This window comes from Gobio gobio, assembly GCF_949357685.1.
Source record: "Gobio gobio genome assembly, chromosome: 14".
In the NCBI taxonomy this organism is placed as follows: domain Eukaryota; kingdom Metazoa; phylum Chordata; class Actinopteri; order Cypriniformes; family Gobionidae; genus Gobio; species Gobio gobio.
Window position 1 is genome coordinate 29226915 of NC_137107.1, and position 26122 is coordinate 29253036.

Genomic DNA, 26122 nt, shown 5'->3' on the forward strand with positions numbered 1-26122 from the left:
TGACAGTAAAGAAATGTTACAAAAGATTTATATTTCAAATAAATTCAGTTTTTTTTTTACTTTCTATTCATCAAAGGATCCTAAAGAAATCACTGTTTCACTGTTATCAACATTGATAATAATCGAAAATGTTTCTTGAGCGGCAAATCTTCATATTAGAATGATTTCTGAAGGATCATGTGACACTGAAGACTGGAGTAACGATGCTGAAAATTCAGCTTTACCACCACAGGAATACAAAACATTTAAAGTATATTTTAAATAGAAAATAGTTATTTTAAATTGTAATAATATTTCACAATATTACTGATTTTACTGTATAATAAAAAATTATTTCAAAAACATAAAAAATCTTACCAACCCCACCCTTTTGAACAGTACTGTAAACCCTAAATGCCATATAAAATAAAACAAACTCTATTTGATCTACACATTGGTCAGATGTCGAAGTGTGCAGTTCTGGGCCAGAATAAGCTGCATTGTGAACCAAACAAAGTCGTAAGCGTACACCTGGCCAGACTCCATGAGAACGCAATTAGACTTGACACACAAAAGATATACGAACAAACTGCTTTTTAGAGATTGATTTGAAGGAACACGTCCCTCTCGTCTCGACAATCTACAGGACACAATTACTATGTCTGGCAGGAGGAGGTGATGTCACACGGCAGGAACTGTACCAGCAGAACAACCATGTCACTGTGACCAGGCGCTGCTGTGACACTTTTTCTTGAAATCCAGGTTGCACTGGAACGTATATCAGTAGAGAGTTGTATTCATCTCAGAGACTGGTAGAGTAAAAGCGATGCCAACTGGGATGAGTGTGTCGGATTAGCACCCCTCTTCCACTGACTGGGGAATACCTTTTTTTGAGAGCTATTCAAGAGTTTGAAAGTAGTTCAGATGAGCGAAACTAGAGAACATCTTATCCAGAGACGCCACATACAAAACGCCATATCTGTTCAAATATAAAGAAAAGGATCCTTCCGTCCATTTTTCTGCACATTGGCGACGACTTGTCTGAAATGCATGGTCAGTCTGTCAATCACAGCTCTCTCAGAGGCTAGTTTCGAGAGCAGAGCTGCGGTGAATTATTCATCTCCACTCCCAGACCTTCAGGAAGATTAATTATGTCTTCAGCTTTCTGCCCATTTTCTCAGCACTAATGACAGAAAACTCTAGCTTATGTCATTCTACGGCCACATTTCCACTTAAAGCAGCTCTGCAGTGAAAACGTAGACTATGTCTTCGGTTGATAACAGTTCCATTATATGGTCACGCAATATCAGGTTAACAAATGTAGGATGAAGATTCTTACATATTTTTTTTGACGAATTGCCGATGATAATTATGACATCATATTTGCATGTTATATACAGAAAAAATATAATGATAAATTATGGTTAGGAATATTCTGGATTACAAATTAAATAAACTCAACAGAATTTGGAGCAAAATCTTTTTTTTTACACTGCCATTCCAAAAAATTTGACCTGTAAGATTTTTTGGTTTTCTGCTCACCAAGACTGCATTTATTTGATTAAAAATACAAAAAAAAACAGTAATATTGTGAAATATTATTAACATGTAAAATAACTGTTTTCTATTTGAATATATTTTAAAATGTAAGCTATTTCTGTGATGCAAAGCTGAATTTTCATCATCATTATTCCAGTCTTCAGTGTCACATGATCCTCCAGAAATCATTCTAATATGATGATTTGCTGCTCAAGAAACAAGAAAGTTCAAAAGAACCGTATTTATCTGAAATAGAAAGCTTTTGCATTACAGTTCAAAAGTTTGGGGTCAGTAAGAATTTTAGTAAGAACTTAAAGAAATTAATACATTTATTCAGCAAGGATGCATTAAATTGATCAAAAGTGACAGTAAAGACATTTATAATGTTAGAAAGGATTCTATTTCAAATAAATGCTGCTCTTTTGAACTTTCTATTCATCAAAAAAATGTTACACAACTGTTTTCAACATTGATAATAATCATAAATGTTTCTTGAGCAGCAAAGCAGCATATTAGAATGATTTCTGAAGGATCATGTGACACTGAAGAAGACTGTAGTAATGATGCTGAAAATTCAGCCTTGACAACACAGAAATAAAATTACATTTCAAAATAGATTCAAATAGAAAACAGTTATTTTACTAAAATAAATGTAGCCTTGGTGAGCATAAGAGACTTCTTCTAAAAAACCTTACATACAAAAAACTTTTGAACAGCAGCATACATAAAGCAGAAATATAAAGATATATAAATATTAGATGAAAAACGTAAACTAAAATGTGAATTTGAAAAAAGGTTGCAAAAACGTACTTTAAAACATAAAAATGATGAAAGCGTATAAATGCTGGGTAAAAAATTAAAATTGTACTATAATTATTAATTAGTATGTATATATAAATACACAAACATGCATGTATATATTTAAGAAAAATATATATATAAAAAATATATATATATATTTATATATAAGATAAATTATATATACAGTACAGTACACAGTACACACACATATATGATGTAAAAAAACTTTTATCTTGGACGCGATTTAATCATGATTCATTTTTCCCCAGCACTAATAAAAACACAAATAATTGTAACATTTTATTACAGAAAAGCTTAAGTGATGTTACAGTGAGCAACTTTTATTACATGAAATCTTTTGTTTAAACGTATTATTTAAGCTGTTAAGCTGTATATTTTTTAAGGTTACATTTACATTTAGCAGACGCTTTTATCCAATGTTATGCAACAAGCAATTAATCTTAAGAAGGCAATAAACACGAGAAGTGCCAGTAATACGTTTCAGTCATCGTTCAAGTTAGTACAAGCTAGAACATGAGGGACTAAGGAAAAGTGAGAGCATAAAGGAAGGAACAGTGAAAGCTTAGAGGATAAATATATATATATATATATTTTTTTTTTTTTTGCAGGAGACAGTTAAGTGCTCACCGAAGAGATGAGTTTTCAGCTGTTTCTTGAAAAATAAGCGATTTTACTGTCCGAAAGTGTTTGGGAAGATCATTCCACCAGCAAGGAACAGTGAACGAAAACGGCTTGTGAGTGATTTTGTGCCTTTCTGTGATGAAACAACGAGGCGTCGCTCACTTATAGACCGGAGGCTCCTTGAGGGCTCGTCAACTCGTGAGAGAGTGGAGGTAGGAGGGTGCAGAGCCCGTGGCTGTCCTGTAGGCAAGCACCAATGTCCTGAACTTGATGCGAGCCGCAAACGGAAGCCAGTCTGGATAGATACACAGCGGTGTGACTTGGGCTCATTGAAGACAAGACGTGCTGCTGCGTTTTGAATCATTTGCAGAGGTTGGAAGTCCAGCCAGAAGAGCATTGCAATAGTCCAGCCTTGAAATGACAAGGGCCTGGAAGAGAAGCTGTGTTGCAGGCTCTGCTAGGAAAGGCCTGATCGTACTGATGTTATGCATGATCGTACGGTTTTTGCAATGTGAGTTTAGGGTTTATGGTCATGGTGTTAAAGTTGTAAAATTGGGCATAACTGTACACAGAAAAGATGAAATGTTTTTTTTCCACCACAAAAAAATCATCTTAAAGGGATAGTTCACCAAAAAAATGAAAATTACCCTATGAATTACTCACCCTCAAGCCACCCTAGGTGTACTTGACATTCTTCTTTCAGATGCATACAATCTGATTTATATAAAAAAAATGTCCTGGGTAATCCAAGCATAATAAATATAATTCATATACTTATCTTACTTAATCCTCACGGCTCCGGGGGGTTAATAAAGGCCTTCTGAAGCGAAGCGTTTGTGTAAGAAAAATATCCATATTTAAAACTTTTTAGAGTAAAAAATCTAGCTTCCGCCAGACCACCTTCCGTATTCAACTTTCACAGAAAGTGTAACACCTCTCGCAGTTTAAAACTCTACGTCTGAAGTCATAATTCATGCTTTTTTTGTAAGTTGAATACGGAAGGTGGTCCGCCGGAAGCTAGATGTTTTACTTTTTAACGTGTTAAATATGATAGTATAGTATAGATCAGTGGTTCTCAAAGTGTGGTACGAGTACCACTAGTGGTACTCAGGCTGCCTCTAGTGGTACTCAGAGGAATCACTAAATAAATTAATGTTAAAACACATACATTTTAATTTCATCTTTATTTGAGTAGTTTTTTGGGGTTTTTTTACATTTAAGTACAGTACAGTTTTAATTTAACTTTACAACACATTTTAATTTAATCATTATTTAATTATTCTATTTACCTGTATGTAAGCACAGTGCAGTGTTAATGTACAAATTGTGTATTTACAATGTTAACAACAATAAATTATTCTTATTATGAATAAACTGCCTCGTTTTTGAGCTGTGCAGAGCTGTAGCTGAATAGTTAGGCCTACTACGCTACTGTATTTTAATGTTGGTCATTATGGTGGTATTTGGAGAGCAAAATATTTTCAGAGGTGGTACTTGGTATAAAAAGTTTGAGAACCACTGGTATAGATAGTAAGTAAGATATTTTTCTTACACAAACGCATCGCTTTGCTTCAGAAGGCCAGAGCTGTGTGGATTAAGTTTATGAGTTTATGACAAAAAAAGCATGACTTGTGACTTCAGACGTAGCGTAAGCGTTTTAAACTGCAAGAGGCGTTACACTTTCTGTGCAAGTTGAATACGGAAGGTGGTCTGGCGGAAGCTAGATATTTTACTTTATAAAGTTTTAAATATGGATATTTTTCTTACACAAACACATTGCTTCGCTTCAGATGGCCTTTATTAACCCCCCCGGAGCCGTGTGGATTAAGTTTATGAAGGACGGATGCACTTTTTTGGTCTTAAAATTTTGGGCTGCCACTTACTGCCATTATAATGCTTGGATTAGCAGGACATTTTTTTAAAACTCCGATTGTATTCGTCTGAAAGAAGAATGTCATACACACCTAGGATGGCTTGAGGGTGAGTAAATCATGAAGTCTTTTTTATTTTTGGATGAACTATCCATTTAACGCATATTGTTTACGAAACACGGCTATACTTGTAACAATATTTTAACGCTTACAAGTTAATTTCCATTGTAAGAGCCTCATTATGAACCAGATTTTTGCTTTTATATTTCAAGATAATGAGGGACATGTGGTTATCAGTTTTTGTGGAAATCAACACTTGACCGAGCTTACGTTGCACTGAACCCTAAATGTTCCTTTCCAATGCTTTGTAGCATCTCTTTTTTTTGAAACAGAGAACTTGTGAGTTCATGACTATGGACTGGTTTGGTACAGGAAACGCTGTTGAGTACACTTGACTTGAGCACCTGGGGAAATGAAAACACAGCAGTTGGACAGCCAGCACGGCAGATGGTGCCTGGCCTTGTCTCGTGACTGACTCGTGACATCAGTGAGATGTCCACCATACAAGCAAACGGTCTCTCCTCTACCTCCCGACGAGAGGAAGCATGCAGGCAGTGCTGATGCTTGCAAGTGGAATTCACACTTCAGGGTACCAAACTGTAGAACTGAGAGATCAAAGCAGCAAGAATAGTATGTGATTATTATTATATGCATCTGTTCAGAAGCACAATATTGGCTTCATGAATTTGCAATGTTAAACTAAGGCCGACAGATAGAGGGCTTTTGACTCTCTCTCACACCCAACTTATGCACCTCTAGCTCATAAAAGTTTATAACCGGGGTAGTGAAATGATGTGGTTTATGGTCTCGGCACTATTAAGCATTTCGCTTCATTTGGAGAAAAAAAAAAACCAGAGACCCAGAATATTGATTTCCCAGAAAAAATGCACTGTATGAATCCCACGGGACAGCAAGGACGACACGGTGCACTACCAACTGAAACTCCTACTGTGGCATTAGAAGAGTAGGTGTTAAAAAGAGTAGGTAGTAAAACGAGTGAGAGCGCTAGAGAGGAAGCTGCACTGGATACCTGGCAGAGAAACAGTGCACCAAAGAGCTTGATGAAAACCCCCTCCCCTCTCCGACAATCACCATTTCAGGGTATCCCAGCTGCGTCACTGCGGCCACCTCATGAATACATGTAGTGTGTCATCTCACCAACCATACAGTACACCTAGAATTACCCCAGCACTCCATGACTCAGAATGTGCCTAAAACATGCATTGCTGAATCCATCACAATTGCAAAATACGCTCGATTCAAAATGTACTGCAGACAGTGGTGGATGGCTTACTTTTGAAATGCAATCTGGTTACAGATTACAAATTGAATGACTTTAGGTGATATCATCTCAACACTTATGGATATTACTTATTTATGTGGTGTCACAAACAACAATAATTCGGTAGTAATATTGAGTAATTAACACTCTTTTCATTAAACAATTAACTAGTTTGACTAGTAAACTTGTAAAGAGTACTAGCCCTGCTGGAAAATACAATTTGGTGGTTGTTATGCTGGCTTCACTTGCTCTCGGAATTATCGTAAATACGAGTTTCCCAGGTGAAAATTGCACATGAACGCCCTCTGATGTCGTGTTTACCACTGGGAAGTTTGTAAATAATTTTGATACCCAAATTCCTGAGATGTGCGATCAGTAAACTTTAAAACATGGTGGCGGGGAGAATTACTGCTGTGGCATGTATGATTTATTAGTTTTTTCCCTAAAACATCTAGATCGTCTTGCATTAAAGGTGTCATGAACTGGCTTTTTAAAAAAAATGTATACTGTTGTCTGAGGTCAACTTATGCCGTTTACGTGGTTTTTACATTCAGAAACATCATAATGAACAAGTAATAGGCTACTTTCTGCCTTGGTTTTGAGGCTCTCTGAAAAACGCTCGGTTTTGATGGGCGTGCCTCACTGAAGACTTGGACGTAAACCCCCACGGCTAGGATTGGATAAGATTTGCATATTTAATGAGCTTCAGCTCCCCTCAGTACATATGGGAATTGTTTTGAAAGCGTCTGGAGAAACACTCACAGGGCTCAAAAAATATCTTTATAAAAAAAAAGCAAAGATTCATCTCTCATCCACCCGCGATTGATTGGAATGTTATTTCTGTATCATATCGCCCGATCATCAGTGAATATAACCGCGAACCGCGCACACACACACACACACACACACACACACACGCACACACACACACGCACACACACACACACACGCACACACACACACGCACGCACGCACGCACGCGGCAGGCCGTGATAGCCCGTCTGAAAAACACAAAGCCCCGGGACTTTGGGCTTTGCGAGCACTGGCGTTACAAGTCCAGGTCTGATCACGAATGAAGCAATAACACCTTCTCCAGCCTGTGACAGCGTGCTAAGGTATGTAATCAATAGATATCAAACGATCTGTAACAATGCAGTACTAACACATATAAAAAAAACATGTTTTACTCACATAAGTGTGTTGCACTGTTCCTGTCGGATCCAATATAGAAGGCACAGCATTGTGTTTTAATCTCAATATGTCTGCAAATCCAGTCTCGACCTCTATCTTGTTTACAATCGATTCTGCTGTGAAATGAAGCGAACAAACGCACAATGTCTTACGCACGTGAGCTGGAGCCGGCATGTTTATTGCGCGACCCGTTTAGCTCCACAAGTCGGTGGGCGGGCTTGGGGCGGTGCTTCAGCGTCCTATTACGTCAATGGTCAATATATTGTGAGAGCTCTCGTTTTCTGGGCCTGGTGTCTATAAAAGCTTTTCTTTGACTAACAAGGACGTTTTCAGCTCTGAAACTTACAGGATATTCTTATATCACGATGAACTTTTATATACCAAAGGCTCAAAGGAAAGTTGATTTCTCAATTCATCACCCCTTTAATGTAGTGCATATTTACATTTGAAGCGTATTGTATATTTTATACACAGTGAATAATAGCCTGCATTTTACCAAAATTACAGAATCTGCAGAAAGCTGGACAGCATTGTAATTGTTTATATGGTTGTCAGTGCATGTGAGACATACAATGTTGGTTTTAATAAGATTTTCCCAATAAATAGGCAAGAATAAATGCATGATCCCTGTTCATTCCGACAACAAAGCACTTGAATGCAACAAGCTTGTAATCTCGACTACTGAAGTGGGAATTATGACATTTCCGATAGCACGTAAAGGCAGCATTATTAGATGGTTATTTGGAACATTAGCTGTGGCTGTTTTTTTTATAGTCTAAGATGATCATCATTAGCTGGTAAACAAACCAGTTATCAGTGTTAGTTATCACATTTATGGTGGTTTATGTAACATGGTGGCTTGCTAACCAGCTAATGACCATCTTCGGGTTAGACCTGAACTAGTTAGAGAAGTAAATTAGTCAAATTTATTAGCCCCACTGAAGAATCTGTATGGTATTTTGGAACATGGCAGCTGGTTTCTAGGCAGTCTAAGATGATCATTAGCAGGCAAACCAACTTGGACCAGCAACAAACATGCAGCTATCAGTTGGTTATACCAGTTTGAGGTAGTCAGGCAGATTTTTATAACATGGTGACTGGTTAACCAGCTAATTTCAATAGGTTAAAGTCATGAAATGTATGTAATTCATAAAAATTGTTATGTTGTATCTGATTAGGTCAAACATTCAAACAAACATGTCATCAGATGATTTTGTTGCATTAACAGTTCTGGGTTAAAACATAGGCTATTATAACGACTTAAGGACTACACACTCCTGTCAGACCGGTGGTCAAAGTTATCTTAATAAGAAACGCAAGGCGTGGGAACAACTAAAATTAAAAACGTGCCACGGAAAGTGATTTCCTTTCCTGTTCAAGAACAATTGGGCTCTGCTTTATCCGAACACACCGAACAGATGCAGTAGGCTTCCAGTTCACACACTACCTTTAAATACATGCCAAATTGTGCCGGAACAGCCACGAAGCTCCATCAAATAAGAGCGCGATATTGTTTTTTTCGCCGCTGCACGCGTCCCGTCAGGTGGCAAGATTTACCTCTCGCGCTCAGAATTAACATAAATCAGCGCGCTCATCTCGTGTGTACGGATGATTACAGTCCCGCATTCTAACCGTGTCATATTCGATCGGTTGTCACACACTGCTGGTGTAATAGATCAACACGGCCTCGTTGATTGTGAAATAATTCAATACCTGAGCACAACTCCAGTCCCACGGCGGCGTCTCTCTCTCCGGTCCTCCCGGGATCCAGCGACGTTCTTGCGGTCCCGTGCAACCGACGCTCTTCTCCGAGCTCCGGATCACCCTCTCACGCGTGTCAGGGAGGGGCCTACGAGCGGAGGGGGGACTCCTAGTCTGAGCATGTGCGGACGGAGGGGTAGACACCAATGTATGCTTAGACACACACACACACACACACGCGCGCGCGCGAGATGATGCATTATGTCATTTTTTTGTTGAAATAGGACCATTATTCAATAGCGTTAGCGTGTAACTCAACATAATACTATTATTGCAGTATTATAATCAGAAGCTACTGTCTATCTCGTCAGCACCATGGACAGCGGCAGTGTACGTTTCTAACTTGCCACTAGGGAGACAAACTAAGCAGAGACTGTGAGCTGAGGGGAAAAACTACTGAGGAGGAAAAGACGCCTGAGGCCTGCAATTATCTGCAACAACATACAATGCTGTTAATCATGACGATAATTTGATCACCAACAAGAAAACTGGCCTAAACATTACATTTTCTTAATGCAATTAAATTGCTTGTGATTGGATGTTCAGAGTTAGGTTGATAAGCCGGTGGTAAACCCAAAACAAAACACAGCTGGATGGCTTTTTCAATAATGTAAAGTAATATTTTCACCTGGGGCGTTGGCATCAAAGGTGACAAAACATAATCAAAAGATGCATTTAAGTTGCCCGAGATCGCTGACATGCATCAGATGCATATAAATTAGCTAAACAGAATTCTGCTCACTTTACTCCTCTATTTCTTCCAAAGTTCATTTTTATTCATTTCATAGATTTGTGTAGTAAGGCAGGGATTTCTCAGCAATTTCTCAGCGTGATGTGTGTTGAGACCTAGTCAGTCACCCAGCAGGCCAGGCTGGGCAATGAGCTGAAATCAGATATGGAATCCTCCAAAGGAGCGCTAGTGTCCCATAAAACGTCCCAGAGTGCAGTGGGCGTGGTCGGCTACGCCATGTAGATAAACGTGTTAATGTCCGTCTCGTCCCGTTTGATGTACTTGTGTTCTATCAGCCACTCGATCTGCTCTTTGATCATCTTTTTCTGGGGTAGAAACATGTTCTTTAGGATCTCCACCAGCTCCGTCTGAAGCTGGGCATTGCTGATCCTCTTCCTCATCTTCATAATCTGAATGATAGCTTCCTGTACAGAGTGAAGAAGAGGAGTTTGGTGACAAATGAGGTTTCCTTCAGTGTCTGAGAAATGTCTAGTCTAAAATGTTTCTCATGATTTAAGCTAAAATGTTTGAATTTAGCTTAGTAGACAAGTATAAACTGCCTGCATATGAATATACTTACAAAACAAACATTTTCATAAAAAAACAAAAATAGATGGGTGAGTTGGACCAGATGGTAAAGGAAAAGCAGCCAACAAGTGCTCAGAAACCCATCACCATCCATGCACCATACCCATCACAGAAAACTTTCTGCATTTTTACATTTTCAAAAAACATAATTTAGTATGATTTATAAGATGTTTTCATCATGGGGACCCCAAAAAGTCTCCACAAGGTCAACAATTTTTGGTATTACTATCTTTGGGGGGACATTTGGTCCCCACAACATAGGGTTTGCCATGACACACACGCATCTATGGAAGCATACGGGTAGCAATTTTCAATTTGAAATGGCAATGCATTTCGGTCATTTTTGTTTCCAACACCTGGTCTTGCCTTGATGCAATGATTGACAGGCTCGGAATGCATTTTCAAATCCACACTGAATTTTTGGTACTTTCATTGCGGGACATTGAATTAAAATGCAATTCATGTAAATGCAATTAAGAAAAATATTTTTGCTTGAACATGTTGAACATATCTAATAATTTCTGTTATACATTTTCATTTTGCAACTTCTAAAACGTTAAAATATATATTTAAATTATATGTTAAAACCAGTGTAGGAAATGGCAAATGTAAATTATATTATTGAATTTGAATGATCATTTTGCTCCAAACGTTGCACATATGGTATGGAAAATGTAGATTTAAATACAGAACTGCATTGCCGTTTTACATATTGCATTTCAAATTGAATATTATTCAGCCCATACGCTTCCATAGACATCAGACTTTATTTTAACAGACAGACCGACAGATAATGTGGCAGTGGTAGGTTCAATAACTTCAATACCTGTGTGCGTAATATCCTAAGTTGCACTATGCCCTCATTTTCTTCTTCACGCATTCTCTCTGTGGTGAGTTGTAATCGACCAATCAAATTGATCTTCCCTCTTTTCTGGACCTTTGAGTTTTTTCTGTGCACAAGAGATCATTTAATTGAACCAATGTCTGTTAAAACATGCTATTAAAAGAATAATATAGCAGTCCAGCAATATTTGTAATTAATAGATAACCTTTTATGTATATACCCTTAAACACCGTTCAAAAGTTGACTATAAAGACTTTTGCTTTGTACATTATATTTCAAATAAATGTTGTTCATTTGAATGATCATCAAAGAATCCTGAAACAATATTCCACAAAAATATGAAGCAGCACAACGGTGACTGATAATAAGAAATGTTTTTTGAGCAGCATATTCAAATGATTTCTGAAGGATCATGTGACACTTATGCTGTGAAAATTCAGCTTTGCCATCACATGAATAAATTACATTTTAAAATATGTTAAAGTAGAAAACACTTGTAATAATGTCATACTCACTGTAATAAATGCAGCTATGGTAAGCATAAGAAACTTACCGACCCCAAACTTTTGAACGGTGGTGCATGCAATGTGATGAAAATATACTTTCTATGCGTATGATTCATTAACACACTTTTTATAGTATTATTTGAATTATTCAACATTCTTAATCAATACAACAAGTGATGAGTGTCCTTACATTAAGGAAAACTCTTGATTGATGTAAAATACAGTGCCTTCCGCAAAGTCTTTAGGAGAGCCCACCACAGGTTCATATGACAGCACCTGACGCTTTAGTTTGGGGAAAGCTACAAGAGACTACACATTTAAAAACAACAAAAGTTAGGCAGTATTCAGCAACCAAAAGTCAAATCATATCAGATCCCTTCGTTTTCATTCCACAGGATCAGACCATGTTCATCCCATAGCTAACAGTCAATTGTTTTAAACACGAATTGGGGAAATGCCATCAAAATAAAGGCTCCGTTACCCAGAGGGTCCGGCGCAGCTCAGCGTCTGGAAGCTCCGTGGCTAGTTTCAGATTCTCAAAGCTGATCCTCTCTCTTGGCCTTTGGTTCCAGGCGAACAGCACAGCTAACTGGAATGTCGTGACTTCCAAATCATAATGCCCAACTTCATTCTTGAATGTGATCTAGAGATAGAAGAGATGAGATCAATCTTGACCTGTTCCCTTGACATGACGGACCCCTATAAAATGTCAAATTTGAAACAACATCCACTGTAGCAAGAATTCTGACATTTCAAAGACTAAATGAAAGTTTACAGCAACACAATTCAGAGTAGAGGAGCTTGTGAAAATCAAAGTTTAGTGCTTTTAAACTGGGCCGTAACCACAAGTCCCACTCAATAATTAGATATGACCAAATTGTTCATCCCCAATATTTGATATTTTTGATACTGTTCTGCTGCGCTCCATTACGCACTGCTCTGTTTGTAGTTGTCAAAATGAAAGGCGGCCAGTCAAATCAAACGAGGTTCACAGAGGGCAAGTGTGAATTCAATTTTTTTTATTCTTTTTCTTTATTCACTTAAATCCCTTTAATCCTTTATTTAATTACTTTAAATAGACCAAATAACCCCTCCCCCCACCCCATGTTCAAGACATGTTTGCTATTTTTTTTTTTTTTACTGATTACCGTATAAAACATACACACAACAAATTAATCTTCATGGAAAGAGGCACGTTTTTGGTCTCCCTTATTTTCACAGAAAGTAGAGCATGGCGTTATGCAAAGGGCTAAAGCTGCCACTCACAATGCCATTGGACATCAGATGGTGCCAGTGTAATTTTCTTCCACTGTGATTTTTCTTGTAAAACTCCTCAACTTCAGGAATGAGATCTTCTAGTTCGGTGGGCAACGATACAAACACTTTCTCTGAACTCCGAGACCATGCTCCCGCATTCAAGATCTTTATATTGACCGAGTCGGCTGTAGTGTCAAGACATAAATAATAATTAGTCCGAATGTACAACAGAATAGTTCAGAAGCATCAAAAGAAAGCCATATCTGACCTGGCAATGCAAGTTTGTTGTGTTTATGCGTTTCTTTGAAGGACTGATTTAAGTCTTCTGATACTTTGATGTCCTGGAACATTCTGGCGAGCTTGTTCACGTAATCTGCTGGCATACCAACCTCCTGTTCACACACACACCCAAGTCATTTGATAGAGATTCACGAAAAAGTCTTTCATCAATAATTATAAGCGTGCCCTCAAGCCCACTTACCCTGAGCCACTCCACCATGTTCTCTTCAATCTCACTGTCAGCAGAAATGTCAAGAATAAGCCTGCGCGTCAAGTGCGCTTTGTGATACCTCATGAAGACATCTTTGTTCTGAACATACTTTAGAACCAAGAGCTGTAATCAGTACATAAAAAGAAATAATTAACACATTGCCTCTGATTTGGCAGTGAGTAAGATTTTCAAAAAACACTGTCACAAGAAAACACAAATATTTAGTGGTAAATCCACCTACACACTCACCACTTCCTTCAGCTTGGCCTCTATTTCCTCTGAGGTGAGTTTCTTGCTCAGTGGAGTCTTTCTAAGGAGCATATCACAGTAGTTGGCCAGCAGCTCTGGACATTTGGACTCTGGTTGTGTTTTCAGACCCACACTGCAAATAAAGGACAAATAATCCAAACCACATCCATAGTAAGTAAAATATACCCCAGATCTACAGATAAAAACATATACATGTGTATATATTGAGATGTCTCACCCTTTCTGTCTTAGAGGGAGCTCTAGTTTAAATATTGTTGCGTCATTCACTACTGCTTTGTATGCCTGCGTAAATAAATACGCATGTAAAATATGGTAATAAAATAGGAATGAAAAATGGAAACCACGTCCTCTCCACTTCACTTTTCAACATGTAGAAAAGAAAAAGAAAAAAAAGATACACCATTGTTCAAAAGTTTGGGGTCGGTAAGATTTTTTGGTCACACTTTTGCCTTTATAAACTCCTAATTACTGCTTATTAATAGTTAGTAAGGTAGTTGAGATGTAGAATATGGTATTGCAGAATAAGGCTTATAATATGCGCTTTATAAGTACTTATAAACAGCCAATATCCTAGTATATGCATGCTAATAAGAAACTAGTTAATAATGAGAATTGGACCCTAAACTAAAGTGTTACCGATGTTTTAAAGAAGTCTCTTATGTTCAGCAAGGCTGTGTTTCTTTGATCAAAAATACTGTTAAAAACTGTAATATTGTGAAGTATCATTCCAATTTCAGATAATAGTTTTCTATATATTTAAAAATTTGGCAAAGCTTTATATCTTCAGCCTCACATGACGTCACAGAAATCATTCTAATATGCTGATTTGGTGCTTATTATTATTAATGATAAAAACAGTTGAGCTGCTTAATATTTTTGTGGAAACACAAAAAACTGGGGGGAAAAGTAACATAAAAACAGTATTTATTTGAAATAGAAATTTAAACGCATCCTTGCTGAATACAATTATTCATTTATTTTATTTAAAATGACCCCACCTTTTGAACAGTAGTGTATTTGTTTTATATAGATTATATGAATATATTGTATTGGGTTTTTTTTGTGAAGTCTTTCAAAGTGAATGCTTGAATTTCAGGTTAATTCTTGAGACTTACTTTATCCCTGGATGTCAGGAAACGCGGGTCATCTTGGAATGCTTCCTTAACTAATTTACTAAAGCGGTTAAACAATGTTAGGAGTTGCTCGACATATTTTTCAGAGTCCTGCAAAAATAAAACATCAAAAAGTCATACAGAGCATTAATTAAGAATTTTGAGAAATAAATTGGAGCCATATTATGCATATTAGTGACTAGTCTAAGAAACCCCCAGATGACAGTCAAAAACAGTCTGTATAAGAATTCTATTTAAAATAGTCAACTTAAAGGTGCACTATGTAACTTTTCCGTCCACGAGAGTTCGCCTGTTCAAAACAAAGGCGTAGTTTGATGACGCCACGTTTGAACGCAGAATTTTGTGCCTTTTAGAACTTCACCTCACAGCCGGTGGTAAAGAATCAGGATAGGACTCGAGCAGAAATCATGTTCATGGATGCGATTATTAACGTTACTGTAGTATGAAGCAGAGCAGGACCGAGTGTTGTGGAGCTGAGCAAGGCCGCTGGAGTGATCGTTAATGAGAAGAGCGGCGGGACTTTTATTGTGACACAGTCGCCGGCGGGACTTTTATTATGACACAGTCGCCGGCTCCACTTCCGGTTTTCCGATCATGAGTATGAGGTAACGCAGCTCTGTTAATCATATTAGATACATCTGAGTGTGTTGAAAATGATGTTATGACTTTACTCTGTGCGTTCGCTTGGCGGCTGCTATGACACTTACAGTAAGAGTAAAGCGTTTCTGCAGAATAAAACCGAGGGGAACGCAAATAGGACGCCATCGACAGGCGACTCCCTCACACGTCCCGGTTCCTTGGTTAAAATAGCAATTTCTCACAATTGACAAATAGTTGGAAAACATTTGGGATATTGTAAGTACTCAACTGAACAAAATATATAACACTTGCCTAGTGGTTTTTGGATATTTTACTGAATTGTTTTTTACATAGTGCACTTTTAATCAAATCAAAATCAAACAGTCAAATCCCATACTGAATTCCACTGAAAAATAGATCATATACATGCACTGTGCTTGCCTTGCATTATGATTATTGAACGTTAATCTTAAGCATTCACTTAAATCAACCAATCTAGACATATTTATTAAAGGAACACTCCACTTTTTTTGAAAATAGGCTCATTTTACAAGTCCCCTAGAGTTAAATAGTTGAGTTTTACCGTTTCTGAATCCATTCAGCCGATCTTTGTATCTGGCGGTAGCACTTTTAGCATAGCTTAGCATACATCATTGATTCTAAACAGTCCATTAGCATTTCATTCAAAAAATGACCAAAGACACTTTCAATATTTTTCCTATTTAAAACTTGACTCTTCTACAGTTACATCGTGTGCTAAGACAAACTGAAAATGAAAAGTTGCTATTTTCTACACTTATATGGCAAGGAACTACGTAATCATTCCTGCGTAATAGTCACGGATCTTCGCGGTCGTACCATGGCTGCTGGGCGCAATGATTTGTTGGTATTCTGTGAAACATGGTGGTAATATACACCTTCGACTTACTATCACAGCCCTTTACAACACACAGAACCATGGCTAATCACACAGGTAAATCCACAACACAATTTGTCGGCTGCAAGCCTGAAGCTTTCTCTGCAACTATATGAACTTAGTGCCGGTCACATTGAAAGTTACCTAGCTGGGGGCTACTTTCAGGCGCTGTCATATCATTGCGCTGCTGCAGCCATGGTACTGCAGCGAAGATCCGCGACTATTACGCAGGAATGAGAAAGTAGTTCCTAGGTGTAGAAAATCGCAACTTTTAATTGGTCTTAGCACACGATGTAACTGTAGAAGAGTCAAGTTTTAAATAGGAAAAATATTGAAAGTGTCTTTGGTCATTTTTTGAATGAGATGCTAATGGACTGATCAGAATCAATGATGTATGCTAAGCTATGCTAAAAGTGCTACCGCCAGATACAAAGATCGGCTGAATGGATTCAAAAACGGTAAAACTCAACTATTTAACTCTAGGGGACTTGTTAAATGAGCCTATTTTAAAAAAAGTGGAGTGTTCCTTAAAAATCAACGGAATCACAGGCAGTGCAATACCAGTAAGTACAAGCTAAATAATATTATAAACAGAATTCCTCAAATAAAAGTTAGTTAACATAAATCAGCCCATGTCAAGGTATTGCACCCATCGCTTGCACATCTGTGTTTGAACGTAGCCTTTGTAAAAAATATAAAGCAAAACGCAAATGTGCAAAAGAAACTAAAATGTAAAAAAAAAACCAGTATTTCCAATGTCAAAAAGTTTTTTAAAGGGGTGGTAAAACACATCCTTTCGAAGGCTTGATTGTGTTTGTGGGGTGCACTGTAACATGTGTTCATGCTTCGTTTTTAAAAAAATTAATTATTTTTCATATATTTTACCTTTATTCTACACTGCTCTGTCCCTCCTTGTAAAAACGGTCTGATGGTTTCCGGGTTGTATGAAGCCAGTCCCTCAAATAAACGCAATGGGCTCAGATTGATTAGCTGGCCCAGTGTGTTGTGATTCGCTAACCGCCTAGTGCACGTTTGTCGGAAACGTCACGCCCCTTACCTTTACCTTTGGTAGTATTAAAAACAAATGGCGTCAATAAAACCATACCAATTTGAGCCCGAATCGGACCCAGACAATTTTTGTGAAGATGATCGAGCAGAACCTGTTCAGTCCTCAAGAGTAAAGACTGCGGATCTATAGTGATCGCTAATGGCACTGTTACTTTTGTATTTTTAGAACGATTATAGCCAAATATCTGTCGCAAGAACTATTAACCCAAAACGAACACTAAACATTGGCTTTACTATAGTAGCCAAATCAAACACAGAACCATGTTTAGCATGCCTTTAGATAAACAAGCATGTAGATAAACAATACATAAAAGCTCTAATCAAAGAATAATTTACACTAATTCCAAGTTCGCTGTTGAGATTTTAAAAAAGTTTGTAACGTTAGGTGTTTGTCGGATAACGTTAAGTATGAATGAGCGTTGTCATTTGTTTACTTCCTTGCTACAACGTACAATTAACAATACGAACTATTACAGGAAAACACATCGACGAAAAATAAATCAGACTTACAGGTTGTGGCCCGTAAGCAGCTTCTGTTTTTAAATCCATCTTTCAGGACAAGCCGTTGTGCGAATCCTGCATTAAACTCGCAAAGATCGTGAAAGCTTTCCTCCGTGAAATGTGCAGCGGGAGCCGCGCGCCCGTTGTGCATTCACTCTGGCAGTGTTTATCTCGCGCAGCTGAACCGCGGCTCGTGTATTGCAAATACAGACGAATATTGTCCATTATGTCACATTTTCCAGTCTTCTCCTCCGACCCCTGTCTGTCTCGTGCTTTGATTTATGATGGGCAGCATATATCTGCTGCAAATGCGACCTGTTCCCCTCTGTCTCATACACACATGCATATAACATGTTGTATGTTAAACGCACTGCAACGCACCCCCGTCCCACAGGAAGGCTGAACAAAGTGGACCTGCAATCCGGATGAAAATAACAGCGTTTCGTCAGCATTGCGGCAACAACACTCCAGCCTACTAACTATACCACAACAACTCTTCCCCACAGCGATACAAAATGGCCTCGCCCCCTTTATTTAATATTCTCGGAGGAGGGATTTATGTAAATATTGGGACTGGTGATGTCAGCAACCCTGGAGGAATGTCTGTAGTCCCTACCGGCCGTTTGCTGTAGTCCTTAGAAATTGATTTCTTTAAAAGCAAATATCTCCCTTTGCTTTAAACTTTGAACGTTGTAACTTTGCAGATGTTGTTTATGCTCAAACAGCAACATTACACACTAGCTAAAGTTAGAAAAATGAAATCATGTTTTACCACCCCTTTAATGTCGACTAGCAACAGCAGTTACGTTTAGTCGAATACAAAATTTACAAGGAATAATAACAATAAACGACTTCCTATCATTCAGTGATTGCACTAACAACAACTGGACTCATGTATAGGATCTAGGCATGTGCCGGTATCAAATTTTCATGTTGCGATTAATTGCTGAAGCTTTTATCACGGTATACGGTATTATCACGATATTTAAAAAAAGTTGCAAAAAAAGTGTTGTCATACTATAACAGGTTTAAAAACTTTATTATAACAAAAGAACCAAACATTTAAATACAATAAAGCAATACACAAAAATGTATAAAGTAAACAAATATTTGAAACAGATTAAAGTGCTAAAGAATTATAAAGAACAATAGGTAACACTTTACAATAATGTCTCGCCAGTTAATGCATTAACATTAACAAAGAGCGAATAGCTACATTTTTACAGAAGTTATTCTTCTTTGATAATGTTAGTTTAAGAAAGCAACTGTTAGTGTAAGCTCAGGTCCATTAAATAATACAGTTACAACTTTTGATTTTAATAATGTGTTATTAAATGCTGAAATGTACATTTAACTAAGATTAATACATGCTTTAGAAGTATTTTTCATTGTCAGTTTGTTAATGAATGAACTAATGTTAAATAATGGAGCCATATTGTAAAGTGTGTGATTGAACAACAGTCAGAACATATTCAAACAATATCTAGGGCATGTAATTTAAAACTTAAAAAAAAAAATTAAGTTTGAAAATGACTTTAAGTCTAAGTATTAGGTTATGTGATGACGAGCACCGGATTGTGGTTACTGGGGAAATGGTGCTGTTCCATCAGCGCCCTCTGCTGTCTGAAAGTGAATGTGCACTTCAGTGCGTCTTCACGCCTTCCGCCATGTGCTCGGCTCATGAACGGTCTGTTTACATCAGTGCGCTACTCTTTGACGCGTTGTTCATTTTAAACGGTTGATGGGTAAAGTATTCTTAAAATACATTCTAAAAATCTGAATAATTCGTAATAAATAATTATTCACGGTATTTTGAAGTGCCCACGATAACAATATTGTGCATGTTCATTATTGCGGTATATCGTATTACCGTTTACCGGCACATGTCTAATAGGATCCATGATGCAACTGTCAGCTACTGTTTCCACTCACTGTAGTAATGGTCTCCGCTGAGGCCACCATATCAGCCAGACCTGCGTTCATGATATGATCCTCCAGGTCCTTCAGCATAGGCTCAATCCCATTGGGCACTTTGTCCATCAGTGAGAACATGAGGTGCAGCTCTGAGGAAACACACCAACAACAGAACAAACACACTTCAATAACAGTAAAACATATCGAAACAATTAAAATAAACATTTAGTTCCTGTCTAAGAAGCTCTTAAGCCAAAATTCACATGAATTAAACCAAGTATTCCTGATGCAAACATACAAATATTTGGGATTTCCTTCCCTTTACATATAAAATATATACATATTGTATATGTTGTCGTGTTTGTTTACAGTTGAAATGGGTTGGTGGACTTTAGCACACAAACACACAGATGGTGGGATGGGTGGGGAGGTGTTGGCAAGATATAGATGGGAACTGGGTCCCATTGCCAACCTGAACTTGCTGAGCCTTTGGTGCCAGAACTCCTGCCGTACTCACTCTCTGTCTCGTTCCGTTTGATCATTCCCGGACATTCGGCCAGGATTGTTTCTTTGAACGATGTCACCAGCGCATTCACACAACACTCCATTAGCTGAATGAACGCAAAAGGCACAAACTGAGCACCCGATGTTAGTATGCGAAAAAGACAAGTGCGCACTACATGCTGAGCATTATTTAATAATGCGGCACACCACGGGGTCTTGTTTTGGAGCATTTTTGGAGCAGGAAACACTCACTGCCTGGACGGAGTTACATTCACGTCTGGTTTCCAGATATCGAAGTGCACGCTTCTCCTCTTCTCTTAACTTGCCATCTGCCTGTCAATCAAAAGCGTCACATTGGAACAACATAATTATGACACTTCAGAAATGTGCTGTGATTTACAGTTCATACACATAAACGTTTGTTAAAAAAAAAACATCAGAGTAGAAAGCTGAAGAGTCAACTAGAGTTGTCATGATACTGAAACTTTAATATACCTTGTAAAATATCGAGTCTATAACATTATCGATAGGAAAAAACTGCCACAGCAAAACCTCAACAGTTAGAAAATGACTATGATCAAAAGGTCTGAAGGTGATTATATAATAATAAAAAATCATTATTATTATTATTTCTAAGACAGAATTACATCACTGTGAAAATACATTGCATTGTTAGATTAAAAAAATATTTCATAAGTATATTAATAATTTTACTTTCCACTACTTCTATCTTTTCTATTTTATTTTAATTTAATTTACAGCATTTCCTTATTTGCTGCTTTAAATGCTCGAGCTCTTTAAAGCAGGATGGATTCTGATTGCTGTTTTTATTGTTCATAATAAAATATATAACAACGATATCGTTCCAACCATATAGTTTCTCTGTGCCGTTATCATTATGGTTGTGGTTTTTAGAACTTTTTTAGATCTTGGTAAAAAAGAACGCCCATTGACCAAAAAGTAAACATCCATATTGACCGACCACCCCCCTGTATCTGCATGAAATGGTTTGGTCCTGCCTTAGCGCACTCATCAGTAGCCGCGTTTCCATTACAGATTTGCACAACACATTTTGCGATATTTTCTAAAAGTCGATAAAAAAATATAACTATAAATGACGGCGTTTCCATTAACTGATGTTATGCGACTAAAACCATTTTTTCACTCTCGTGATAAGTAATTCCAAAAATGATACCATGTATGTTGTTAGGTTTATATCCCAGCCACCGCCCGCCATTATTTTTAATGGAAGGAGACGTGTGTGTTATCCAAGCATTGATGGCAAGGAAAGCACCGTATACTTGAGTGGCACATATGAGGTGTTTCTGGGTGTTTCTCTCTCTTATCTGCTTCAAGCTCTTGATAAATTGTTGCATTTTCTATTCTACTGTCTTTTAAAAGTTTAATAAAGAACTCTGTCTCGTCTTCTGTCCAAACATACCATCATCTGTAAAGAATGATCCACTTTTACGTACACCAGGTAAGGTTATTGTGATGCATTGCTGCCACATATAGAGAAGAGCGGAATGTTTGAATTTGCATGGTGGTAACTAAAAAATTTTTTTTACCACTTTGTTATTTCGGCTTGGATTTTCGTTTGTTGGAAATATAAACTGAATTTAGAAATGCTTTTGAAATGAAAAACTTTGCGTTTAATAAACAAAATATATTTCTGAAATGAAGAAAATAATGACAATAACAATTTCTGAAGTGAAAAATAATCAAGTTTAAAATAATAATAATAATAACAATAATAAAGTTTCCTGCGTCCACGGCCTTTGTTGTTATTGTGAGTGTACAGAAATAAAAGTAGACAGTTTATAGTTTATAATTATGTCTTGCATTTATCTGTATGGCTAAAAATGATGGAGTATTGTGAGTTGTTTCCGCTGTCATAAAGGAATAAATCCATCAGAAGGCACGACGACTTCGTCAGCCATGGGTTAAAGAAAACGTAGCATATTAAGTTTCATAGTTAGGCTTTGTTTAAATATTATTATTATTTTAATTTCATATGTTGATTATGAAAAGTGAGCAGCATGAGTAAGGCTACATAATCAGATGTGGATTTTGAGCATGTACTTCATTGAATTTTGTTTCCTATAAAGTCTTTCTTTAAAATTAATTTCCTTTTGTATAAATGTTATCATAATTTTAATCAATGTTTCATAAACCAATTGGCTGGATTTAATAAACAATTAGGAAATATAGCAGTCAATATAATCGTGACATGGAGGCGTCAGCGACATTAATAGCATTGCATGTGAACTGGAGCACGTCTCACAGACATGAGAAATATGTCGCTTGAAATGTCTACTTTTAAACAAAACAATTCGAAATGAAAAGAAATAGGCTACTCTCTGATTATGTAATAAAATGTGCATTTCTCTCTTGGCACGTCCACTACTGCGGAGATGGCGAGTCAGCACCGTCAGCCGACATGAAAACTCTAGAGTTTATTGATAAACAATTAAAATGTCTCCTTGCTATTTTTGACACGTTCATAATCAATACTTTTGCCGGTTCTTTGAGGCAAGCTTAATGCGTGCGCTTCAGTGGGGATAATAATAGCCTTTTATATCGGTAGCCTACTCATTACGGTAATATTTTGATATATTACGTACGCTCGGGTTTAGAATTCTCTCATATTTATGTAATTAAATTCATAAAAGTGCTTAGTCAACAAATGGCTTAAATTAACTACTAGTATATAAAAAACTTTAGTCGGGGACAGCCCTACTTATTTCACATATTTTTGAACATGTCACAATGTGAATTCTGGGATGAGCGAGCCTCGCTGAGCGGAATGAGCAAGCTCAGCTGCGGCGCCCCTGCTCTGAAACATGGCGCAGCTAACTATATAAATAAATGCAAATGAGTATCAAAATAATTTCAAATATCCAGAATCGATATGTTATTTTTGACAACACTAGTGTCATCCAGGTTTTTCAAGTTAAGGCAGGACAGCAGTTTGAAAATACACTCACATATTTCATATAGTTCTGAACGCCATTCTGTTGTAGATAGGAAGGGGCTTGTGTCTTGTAGAACCTCTCTGTGGAATCCAGATATGCCTTCTCAAAATTCTCTCTATAGATCTGGAGCTTGTCATCAGGGTTGGAACACAAATTCACTGTGAGACAGAGCAGAAGACAAGAGTGTCCATCAGGAGAGGTCCATCTGGACAGAACCCGAGTGGCTTAGTATTATGATCGCTTTACCATATGACTCGCGCACTCCGATGACAAGCTGCGAGTCGAACGCTTCTCCTAATCTCTCAGCATGGACCAGTTTCATGGCACTATCCTGGAGCCGGTTCTTTATATTACAGAATATGGACTCGTTCCATGTGTCTAGCATAAGCTTTAGCAAAAAATAAGGAAAGAAATAATTAGGATAGATGTTGTGCATGTATTGTTACAATAATAATTAAATGATAATATAGATTCATGTAAAGCATATGGTCAGAATACGGAAAGAGAAAAAACCACCTTTCTAACAATACTGTCTTCAACGCTAGACTTCTTATTGCTCCCCTGGTTGCCCAGCAGGGTGATCTCTAACTTGCAGAAGGGCTTAGGTAGAATATCACACTGTGTGAAGAACTTCCTCCACTCTACAATGTAGGCTTTAAGCAAAGCCGTGTCATCCTGGTGACTGAGTACTCGCTGTAGATCAGAAAGAGTAAGAATAGACTCAGCATGCATTGATTACAGGACTGGGATTAATTTCTTCAGAGATATTTAAATATGATCCTCACTTTATTAAAGGTGCAAAAGTGGTATACAGTACATACTGCCTGTGCTTGCTTGATGAAATCTAGGATGTCTTCTTTCAGTGCCTGGTGAATCTTTGCCGGGCCTTTGTCGTCCCATAAACACACTGCATGGACGTCTCTGCAAGTCAAACACGGTATCAGGAGATCATTTAAAGTCTGACTGTACTCATTGTGCAACAATCTAACCCATGGTTTGTTGTTATTCCTAGTTGCTATTATTGAACATCAGACCCAAACAGCACCATCAGTTAAATAAATATAACACATTCAGTCTTGATGTACAGTACACAGATTCCTGATATTTCTGTCAACCCAGACTATGTCACACTGAAGACAACTTACGAGAATAAATCAAACCACTGCTGCTTAGTAACTGACTCCTGACGGAGTAACTTCAAAACAATGGGCCGCATCAAATCCCATTTGTCTTCAAACTGCAGGGAGCCTTTATTCTGAGAAAGGAGATGCAGGACAATAAACAGTTCTTTAATAATATGTTATGGGCTTTATGCATACAAATAAAAAAAAAACATTACATTTAATTTATTTTACTTTATGGCAAAAAAAAATCAAAAACACTAACAGAAGGTACAGTGCAATATAATATATGTAGATAGATTATTACAGCTTTATCATGCAATATAATATATGTAGCTTCTATCATTAGAGAACAGAGGCACCAGGTGAGCTTCGAGCTTGACATAAAGTAGATATGCACAGGCTGAATGAAATATGGCATTTAAATAATCAACTTTTGGTTTGCAATTTTATTCAGGACAAAACATATATCTATATTTTACATTCTCATGATCCACACAATGCAGCCTCATGATAGAAGGACGTTTTGTGGTTGTAGGTTGTGAGGAGAGACCTCCTAGAATAGAGCACTGAAACCCTAAACATTATAATAGCTAAAAACCTCACTAGCTACAATGAACAACTCGAACAACGTAGTTTCAAATGAAGGCGTCATGTAGCGATCTAATTAGAGGCTGACAGTCGCCGGGGCATAGGGTCACTGTCATAACACTAAGGGAGACGCAAACGATGCAAAATAATCGTATATCGTGGGACCTCCTACCTTCAATAAATTAGACGTCGCCATGTTTCTTCAACTTGGTCCCCGTGCAATCTCGCGATGTTTGAGAAGGTTTGGTTGCTAGGGAGCATTGAGACGGACTGCATCAGCAGCACTGTCTGATATTGCTGTTTATGCATACATATTCGCGCGCCACACACACACACACACACACACACACACACACACACACACACACACACACACACACACACACACACACACACACACACACACACACACACACACACACACACACATAAAGAAAATATCCTTTTACTTTTTTGTCTTTATTAATAGCGCAGTTTATGCTTGCATCTCATACAGCTTTTGTCTATTCTGTACATACTAACAAACTAGAATTAATTTTGATATAAGATCACACAGCTGTTTTATCATCATACCATTAAGTAGAGCCAGTGTGATAAACATTTAATAAATAAGAAATATTACCATTTCATCTACCAGGGTCAAACGAATTGTCCTGTCCTTGCGGGTTTAGTTATCACCCAAATTGTACTAACTTATCGTGACAACGTTGATAATCTGGAGCCAGCAGGTCTGATCGAGGAAGGACACGAAGAGTTCTTTCCCATAACAATCTGAAGGACGACCAGCTGCAACTGTAGCTGCAGATAAAAACTCGTTTTAAAATCACATCTCATTCATCATGCTAGAAATAAATGTAACGGCTGTTAAAATGGCCTTTCCAAACTATTAATCTTTAAAACCACTTAAGAAAATTTCTTTTCGATTTAGGACACCCTATACATGTTCATTGCACACAACTTCCGTGTGTGCTGCCATTGGTCACAATTTAATAAATAGGAAGTACATGAA

The 26122-nt window shown here is 37.5% G+C and overlaps 1 protein-coding gene across 6 annotated transcripts; it reads right to left on the minus strand.

Annotated features, from left to right (window-relative positions):
- Positions 1–9721: 9721 nt before the first annotated feature.
- On the minus strand, positions 9722–26096 carry cul5b (cullin 5b). Of its 6 annotated transcripts, none has more exons than XM_079835077.1 (20): positions 25736–26096; positions 25286–25410; positions 24547–24656; positions 24187–24322; positions 23918–24094; positions 23648–23789; positions 23414–23559; positions 20679–20759; positions 20395–20533; positions 19941–20071; positions 14927–15034; positions 14029–14093; positions 13791–13923; positions 13533–13664; positions 13320–13443; positions 13061–13236; positions 12276–12437; positions 11985–12103; positions 11271–11394; positions 9722–10281 (listed from the first exon to the last, which is right to left on the minus strand). In XM_079835077.1, the coding sequence occupies exons 2-20, from the start codon at positions 25307–25309 to the stop codon at positions 10087–10089; spliced, it is 2424 nt and encodes an 807-aa protein (XP_079691203.1). In that variant the 5' UTR covers positions 25310–25410; positions 25736–26096; the 3' UTR covers positions 9722–10086. The 6 variants fall into 6 exon arrangements, with proteins under 6 accessions (XP_079691203.1, XP_079691206.1, XP_079691204.1 ...); XM_079835080.1 differs by having other exon boundaries at positions 24223–24322; positions 25286–25363; positions 25736–26081; XM_079835078.1 differs by having other exon boundaries at positions 25286–25363; positions 25736–26081.
- Between the last annotated feature and the right edge of the window lie 26 nt (positions 26097–26122).